This window comes from Anas platyrhynchos, chromosome 1 (genome assembly GCF_047663525.1).
Source record: "Anas platyrhynchos isolate ZD024472 breed Pekin duck chromosome 1, IASCAAS_PekinDuck_T2T, whole genome shotgun sequence".
NCBI lineage: Eukaryota > Metazoa > Chordata > Aves > Anseriformes > Anatidae > Anas > Anas platyrhynchos.
This window is the reverse complement of record NC_092587.1, coordinates 112,534,218-112,542,887: the sequence shown is the minus strand read 5'-3', so window position 1 is coordinate 112,542,887 and position 8,670 is coordinate 112,534,218. Positions and strand designations below refer to the sequence as shown.

At 38.0% G+C, this 8,670-nt stretch overlaps 1 protein-coding gene across 6 annotated transcripts in view; it reads right to left on the bottom strand.

The window, feature by feature from the left end:
- Window positions 1–1,665: 1,665 nt before the first annotated feature.
- Window positions 1,666–8,670, bottom strand: part of TTC3 (tetratricopeptide repeat domain 3) — a 61,955-nt gene continuing 54,950 nt past the window's right edge. For 5 of the 6 annotated variants that reach the window (XM_027449122.3, XM_027449123.3, XM_072026898.1 and 2 more), the window contains exons 40-46: window positions 7,702–7,795; window positions 7,012–7,110; window positions 4,111–4,532; window positions 3,541–3,661; window positions 3,164–3,394; window positions 2,860–2,949; window positions 1,666–2,577 (exon numbers count right to left, since the gene is read on the bottom strand). In XM_027449122.3, the coding sequence (XP_027304923.3) occupies window positions 2,467–2,577; window positions 2,860–2,949; window positions 3,164–3,394; window positions 3,541–3,661; window positions 4,111–4,532; window positions 7,012–7,110; window positions 7,702–7,795 (1,168 nt within the window). In that variant the 3' untranslated portion in view covers window positions 1,666–2,466. The remainder of the gene's footprint in view (window positions 2,578–2,859; window positions 2,950–3,163; window positions 3,395–3,540; window positions 3,662–4,110; window positions 4,533–7,011; window positions 7,111–7,701; window positions 7,796–8,670) is intronic. The other variant, XM_027449124.3, reaches the window with a different exon arrangement.

Genomic DNA, 8,670 nt, shown 5'->3' with positions numbered 1-8,670 from the left:
TGTTAAAGGAGTGCCACCTGCTGCTCACAGCTGAGGCAGCAGTAGCACTTCACACAGAGGTTACTTGAAAATGCACTGGTGTTTGATCCTGCCTCTGGCCATAGCATCTGCAGCAGCAGATCTCTTACCTACACCCTACTCAATCGCCTCTCTGCCTGCACCATGATGATCCCAGGGGCCTGGTGGGTCAGAAATCCAGCACGGACAGCTGAAAAATCCTGGTCTGGAGTGAGTGCTCCAATTGCTCCCTGAAACGCTCTTGGTCTTCCAGAAGCAGCTTTGACAGGAAGCCAAGGATTAATGTTACAGTATCTGTGCTAAGCTGCCTAGAAGTGGTCATTGCGGATTAGAAATTGGTATCAATGCGTGAGAGGAGTCCAGATTACTTCTAACGTAATTATGGAGCATTTCACAGACCTTTCATGTATAAAGAAAAAGGTCAACAGCATCCTGACACTGCAGCAATAATCATTTAGCACACAGTGTATATCCTTAAGTTGGGAATCCTAGGCAGAGCAAGGCTGTACCTTGTCCTAGTCTGGAAATGAAGTAGGCTTATCTACACATACTTACCATTAAAGAGTCTGAGACTTCTCATCTCCATAAAAACTTAGTCTTAAACGTCTTAGAGATAGATCGTGTTTCTTTTTTTTTTGTCTGCTCTAAGGCCTCCTTATTAAAGATGTGAATAAACCCCTTCTGCCTATCAGTAAAAATTCTTGTGGTTTCTGCGAGTCAGGGAAGAGAAAAAGGAGCACAGATTAAAAATCACCCCGCTTGCTTAGCAACCTGGGCTCTTATCGGTGCTGTGAGTATAGGGAAAAAATAAGACTGGCTGATAACAAGTGTGAACATACACAAATATCAATTCATTAACTCTGCATTAACACTAAGTGTTGCCTTACCCGTTTTCACAGCCAACTTACCCATTTTAAGTTATATTCTGTTTGGAAAACACCAAATAGTCGACCATGGCTTGTGGGACTGCTTTGCCACTGCTTAGCAGGTCAAGGATCCCTCTGCCCTGGAAAAGTGGCCTAAGGGGCAAGGACCTGGGCTGCTTCTGTGAACAACTGAAGAAGTCTAATGAATATATTTCCCCCCCACACTAGGAAAATAATGGAAGCTGAAAAGGATGCAAGTGGTGTAGTGCTGAGCAGCACAGTACCAAATTCTTTGGCTATACAGTGCCTTAGCCCTATAGCAAATAGTAGTTTACTCATCAGTAACTCATACCTAGCAAAAACATTAAAATAAAAGAACACCACGTGAGCTGCAGCAGCAATTTTATTTCTGATCCAAGTTCCAATTAGCATACTGACGTATCTCGAGATAGTTTAAAACTTCCTCTGTAGTATACATACTCCACTTGGGGAAACAAATGATCCATTAGACTTACCTAATCTCAAATAATCAGCTTAATACTGCTTGTACCCAAACAGTCATACTCACTGTATTTTCAGTGTTTACGCTACCAGTGTACACTATCTAGCCCTGGTCTTCTGGCCATCTGAAACAATTTTTTACAATGAAAAGGGGTACTTATTCTGGCAGGTTCCAACTTTTGAAGCAGTAAGGTAACTATTCTTTGAGCTGTTTGTATTGCATACCTCACACTGCTCGTAAACCACAATTCACACACAGAATACAAATGCACTCTATTGCTTCATCAAAAATAAAAAATGTTTAATTCCAGTTTAGACAGATCAGCTCAACTATGAGGGATATTTAAGACATTTTCACATTAAAAAATTGAGTCATATTATTCCAAATAAGTGATGTACAAACAGAAGGAATGACAAGAATAAACTTCTTGCTTCAAACTGTTGTAAGAAGTCATTATTTAAACAATCTGAATTATGAGTTGTAGATTTATGTGGAAAAAAGGAGTTGAAATTGTATGAACCGTATTCAAAATGATTACAAAAATCCTGATTTGAATCCTGCATTTAAGTTGTTATTGTTTATACTATGAAAAGGTAGTGGATTGGTTGTTCCAAGTTGTAGTCTGTCATTCAGCTCACCAATTTGTTTGATATTAGAATTTATTTTCAGTGTAGAATCAGCTCTGAAGGACTCCACACGCACTTTTTACAGGAATTGTTCATAGGCATAACCATCCTTTGAGAAAAGTAGATATGGTAGTTTTAACCCCTTAGCAAAAAAACCTACCAGCTTTGTGTGATTCTGGCCTCTGAACTACATCAGCTGCATGCATTCAGGCAGCAACCAGGAGAAGTGCTGGATTTTGGAGTATACTAACTTGATAGTGTAGGTGCTGTGGCAGTACCTGCATCTCGTGGCTTCCAGCCACGCGTTAAATACTGGACGAGAATGAGTTCTGCTGTCCTTTCCAGCAAAACCAGGGATCAGCCTCTTCCTAGGCATCACATTTCCATTCCTTGTCATAATGGTTATTTATCTGCAGCCACTTTACATCTTACTATGCATTAAATAAAACAAGATTTAGGTATATTTTTTTCTTGCAGGAAGCTCAGGAAAGTCTTCAGGTAACAGAACGTGATTGCGGCAGATAGGGCAGGTACTTGAATGTTCCTTTAGCCATTTTCTAATGCACTGCAAGAACGGGAAGATTATGTTGAGGAAACAGTCCAAGTCTGGTATCAAGAGATCAGCTTAAATTCATTCTGATGAATTATCATAGTTGAGATCTAAAACTCGAAACTTTTCAACATGCACAAAGTACGGTGCACAAAGTACGCAACAGAAAACTATGTATTATTGTTTTTAACTCCAGGTAGTAGAGGATGAGGGGGAAAAAGTTAAGAAGTAAACTGACTGTACAATTGAACAAAGAGTAAACATTTGCATCTAAGTGATAAGAACAAGAATCCTTACCTCTCTGTGAAAATGATGCCCACATTCCAGTTCACATGAGTCTCTACTTAGCTCATCATGACATATGGTGCAAGGATCATCACTGGAGGCCTGTACAAAAAATGTTACTTGAAAGCTAGCAACAATTAATCATTGAATTCTACTAATGTAATGATATTATTAACTTTAACCAAGTCTATTTAAGGTTTTGTCCACAAAATGAGCAAGTCCTGATTATTTTTTCCAGCAATGCACCTAATTATTTCGCATCTCATAAGTAGTACAGGGTAATAAGTTGAAATGTATTAAATAGTGGAGAACTTACTGTAGAGTCTATTTTTTTCCATTTAGATTTAGGTATTGCTCCAACATTTCCCCATGGCTGGAGATTTGGCTGAGCTGGATATGTATTTTGACTCGAGGCATTTTTGTGCACAGGTCTTGCCTTGGGTGGGCTGGGTACATTTTCTTCTGCAGATACTTCCTGACTCCAAGTCCCAGTCTGTCCTGCTGAAGCAGATACGGACTTCACAGGTCTCTCTGTTGAAGCTGATGCCTAGACAGGTATTGGGTAAGAATTTTGAGCAGGTTCACAGTTCAGAGCCTGACAGCAAAGAAAAACGTGCTTTCTCTTCTGAAATGCGCTGTGTTATTTCCACCATCAGAGGTGAACAGCAGAAATGGCAGCAACTACAACAGTACCTTATTTTGCTGGTCCAGAATAAGATCTGTCACTCTTCTTAGAATTTCAGTGGAGCTCAAGCTTAACAATGTATTCCCATTTCTTCTCTGTACATCTTTTATGAACTTGGTAAGGGTTGAACTGAAATAAAAATGACATTGTTACCAATTAGTAACACTATGGCTATTGTACACATAATCACAGTGTTGGAAAACACTATTTTCCATGTTTGATTCATAGCAGTAGAGCCTACTGCTCCGTTAACTAAGACACTAACGTCTCAGATGAACTGCAGCAAGCACCTGCTTCCAACACTTCTCAATAACTAGGATCTACCTACTTTAAATCATAAAAATAAAACACTACTAGTTCTGTTTGCTGGTGCTTCTAAGCGAGGACACTGAGGAAACTCTGTAGGTCTGTTCCCTTAAGGAATGTCTCACTGAACAAGGGAAAGAAACTAATGTTTTAAGAAAATTCATCTTATAAAATAGGAGTCATCTACTAAAAAATCAATTGTTTTGGTACTTTTATCATTGAATGATTAGAATTTTTATTGCCCAACACAACACTGTACACATTAAAATTACCTGCTGTAGCCTGGAAATATAGTTTGTAGACGTGCAATAATATTTTCAAATGTTTCTGGAGGCAATGCGTTGTTTGGAATTCCAGGGGGCCTCATACGTGTAGCTGAATCATCGTGGTGGGATTGGTTTGCTTGGATATTCTGAGTATTATTTCCAGAAATCCTTGATGGACAAGTTAATGAAACTTTATCGGCATATGATCCTTCCAGAGGTTTGGAATGTTTTTTCACTGCTCCATCACTTGCAGAATGAGACTTAGAACTTGCAGGTGCTGGCTTAACACCAGCCTGTGCATTAAATGAAGCAGTTGTTGGACCTTGATCTTTAGAACTTGAAAACGCTGGAAGTAAATTAGGTTGTGCAGATGCAGAGGAGTACACGACAACAGCTGGATCACTGATAGCCAGTCTGCTTTGTTTTCTCTAGGAAATAAACAGATTCCACAAGAAAAATAGTAATTAAAATAAATCGAGCGGAACTCTTGAGCATTTGCAGCATGAACTAGGCTACGTTTTGGCCATGAGAAGGAGCTGAAAGGTCATATCAATGTATCTGAACTTGTTCTACCTAGGTAAAAATATCATACAAAAGTGCTCTTTAATACTTACTACATACAGACAACCAGCTTGCATTAAGACATTAAACGAAATAGGGCAGTATATATGTATTACAGCTGTTACTTTTACTTATTCTGGGTTTACTGAAGGCTTAGGTTTATGGCTGTTGGACAGCTTTAAGTTTTAAAGAAGTGTAGTTTGAAGTTGGTGGTAGAAGCCACTGCTTTAAAATAAGTGCCATCCATTTAAAAATACAAAATGCATCGATATCATCTATATATAATCCAGTGTAACATTTATTTTAAAACCAAACACATCAGCTATAATCGTCACCCTCAAGAGCTTGGAGTTGCAGTAATTCATGAAGATTTCTTTTTGAGCTAACAAGTCTCTTCCATAAATGGAAAGAACTCCTTAAAATAAGTTGTTTGGCCCCATTACTGCTGTTGTTTCAGAACTTGACTGCTTTAAGGCAGCTGGCTGCCTTCTAGCACATAGAACTAGAATTCTACATTTACTCATAATCGAATTAAACCTGCTGCTCCTTGTTCTCAGTGTTGTTTAATTTAATACTTTAATCACTTTTTGAAGTAATACTTCACCCTCTCAATACAGGTGTATGCCCATAACCACCTTTAACAGAAAAGGATCATCTCCTTAGGAGAACAAGAAGAAATAAACTAAAGTAAATTTTGGCATAAACTACTAGTCTATGAAAAGCCAGAGACTGAAAACTTGCTTGACAATGTGATTTTTAAAAATCTGTACATAACCAGCTTAGCTTTGCCAACAGAGATATGAAAAGTCAGCTTGACCTAAAACGTTACATAGTAGAACAGCCTAATCTCAATTTTAGACCATTTAGATTTTTACAAGTTTTCACATTCCTTAAGATAAAGCTTTAGGTTTATTTTTGTAGATTCTTACAGAGTTTTTAGGCTTTATCAAATGATGTTTTTGTATCACTTGATTCAAAAGTGGTAAGAATTAGATGGAGAATTACACAGTCAAGGAGAAAAATAGCTTTCATCAAGTCTTTTTCATTTGGATTCAGTATTCTCCTAGTAAAGTCTTCATGAAGCTGAAAGAACTACAGATATCTTTTCTAGTTACTCCTGCATTACTGCAGTAAAATCAGATACCAAATGCAGAACAAAAGGATCAAAAGTCACCCTGCTTCTCAACCTCTAAATTGATGGCAACCTAAGGATATAACTTAGATAACTAAGAATATCTGCAACATCCTTAAGAGTTCTGTGCCAATAAGGAGAAAAAAGATACCTAGAAATAATTGGGAAGAAATAGTATGCAGGAGAATGTAAGGGTAACCATACATGACTCCAGAAAAATTGTAGTAACAAACATAAATATACTACAGTATTAGAACTGAGAATTGGGTCCAAAGTAAACCAAAAACAAAGGAAAGAAAACAAATGACTTTCTGCAAAGAATATACTTTTTAGAGAAAGTTTCTTTTGTGGCATCTTTGATGTATTTAGGGATTTCATTTATGAATATACTATGAACATTTTTACTTAGCTGTTCATTTAACTTCCCTGTCTTAAAGGGTTCTTGACTGAACCCTTATTTCCTTACTCCAAACTGACCCAGGTACAGTGATTTTTGGATACTATTTGTCTTCATGACTGGACATCAGCTCTGTGCCCTAATTTCAATTTTACTCCCAGTGAACGGCAACATTCAGGTTTTTGGCATCATCACTGCAGCTAGCTTGCCTCCAAGTATTTCAGCATGGCCATGTGTCCCCCCACCTGCATGGTGATGAATAGCTAAAGGACATCAACTTATGCTGGCTTTGTCCTTGTACCAGGAACAATCATGCGTAGTTAGGAAGTAACTGACGAGGTTTGAGCAAAGCACTTGATGAACTTCTAACCCATATGAAAATACTGTTAATACTATTTGTCTGGGATGTAGTTACTGCAGGTTAATTTCCACAAATGGCTGCAACTGCCTCTAGTTCCTAACAGATAAAACTGGAAGCTAATTCTGGTATCCACCATCAGTTACATTTGTTGGTGTAATGGGCTCTTGTCCCTGTGGATTTTGGTGCTACAATAAAGTCATGACGTACAAGAAAACGGGAAACATTTTAACATTAACTTTAAATAGCCTAAGCCTCTAAAAAGGGCTTGAGAATTTGTCACTGGATGTTATCCTGCTAATCTGCAGTCACCTTTTCCTGGGCATACGGAGAGGCATAGATTAGTTTGTGTTCAAGGCTACATATTCAGGTTATGTACATGTTCTGTAAGAGATACTCATGCTGGATACAAACCTAAAAAAATTCTTAACACACAGCTATCAAATGTAAGATACATACTAAGACACTGGGAGGAGATGAAATATCCACAGCTTCTATTTTGGTGAGGCAATTTCGTACACCGTTTTTCACCATCTGAATTTTTTCTTCATACCCAACCTGCAGAAGGAAAATAAATTCTCCAAATGAGCAATAGCTAAAGCTCTTTTGTTACTTAAAATGACATTAGCAACATTAATAATGGCATTAACACCTTTGCAAAACAAAGGTATCAGGCCTTTCACGTGGAGACATAAGGCCTACCATTTGGCGTAGTAACATAACTCTCTACTGAAGGACTTGCATTAATGTTTGAAAGGGCTCATGAAACATCTTCTAGTTTTTAAAACTTAACATATATAATGTATTCAGCTTCTCTTAGCAGACAGTTCTCCGTTGTTTTTATAAAGAAGTTGCATGGACATTTAAAGTTCAAAGAATACAAAATAACTGAGATTACAGACTCGTTAATCTGCAATCCAATCTTCAAGGACCACATACAAAGGAAAGAATTTTGTCTTTATGTAACCGAAGATACTCATTGGAACTTAACTATATTTAATAATCAGGCCTTATAATCAAAGTTTTCTTCTGTCATTAAAAAACTGCAGATGAGTATTTGAAGACAGTGTTTTAAAAAAGGAATGTAAATTTATTCTGTTTAATCTCCAAAGTTCAATTTATACCTTGTTACGAGAAATTAAGACTTACCTCTACTTTTTCCATTTGTTTCTTTATATTTGAAATAAATATTTCCCAAGAATCAATCCGTGACTTCAACTCAGGAAGTGCTGAGGCTGAGCTGCTGAAATAACAAAGATTTTCAGTTAAACTCCAGAATTTCCATTAGTTTGTCTGCTATGGAGAAGAGTAGACTGAAGGGCGACCTCATTGCTCTCTACAACTTCCTGAGGAGCAGAAGTGGAGAGCCAGCCGCAAGCCTCTGGTCACTGATGACAGGATATGTGGGAACAGCACAAAGCTGCTCCAGGGTAGGCTCAGGCTAGACGTGAGGAAACATTTCTTTACTGTGAGGGTGGTCAAACACTAGAATGGGCTTCCTAGAGAGGCAGTTGATGCCCCATGTCCATCATTGTTCAAGAGGCATTTGGACAATGCCCTCAGTAACATGCTTTAACTTTTGGTTAGCCCTGAGGTGCTCAGGCAGTTGGACTCAAGGGTAGTTGCAGGTCCTCTCCAACTGAACTATTCTATTCCATTATTTTTTTGTTTAAGACCGATGGTTTTAATACAACAGTTCCTTCCTATATGGGCAACTTCTACCAGGAGAGGCAATATGGCATATATTTTTAAAGAAGTAACTGAAAAGGACTATAACTTAGTTCCTTGTAAGGAAGGCAACAATCTTGTCATATGCCAGTTTTGTTTCACACCTTCTTTATTTACATTGCAGCCCTCTCCCCAGTGATACTGGGCAGGATAACCGGAATGTTCCCAGTAGCCTAATCTTCCCAGGCTAAGAAAGAGTAAGGCAAGAAGATTGCTGCTGCTTAAGTATTTCACATGTTGATAATGTAAGACTAAAAAAGAATTCAACTTCAGTGAAGTTGCATTTAGCTACTGCGTAACTTTCAGGCAGCCACCACTTAGTGAGAAAAATTGACTTGTCTAGTTAACAGATCATGACAAAACATCCACTAATTACTTTTATTTAGCAAC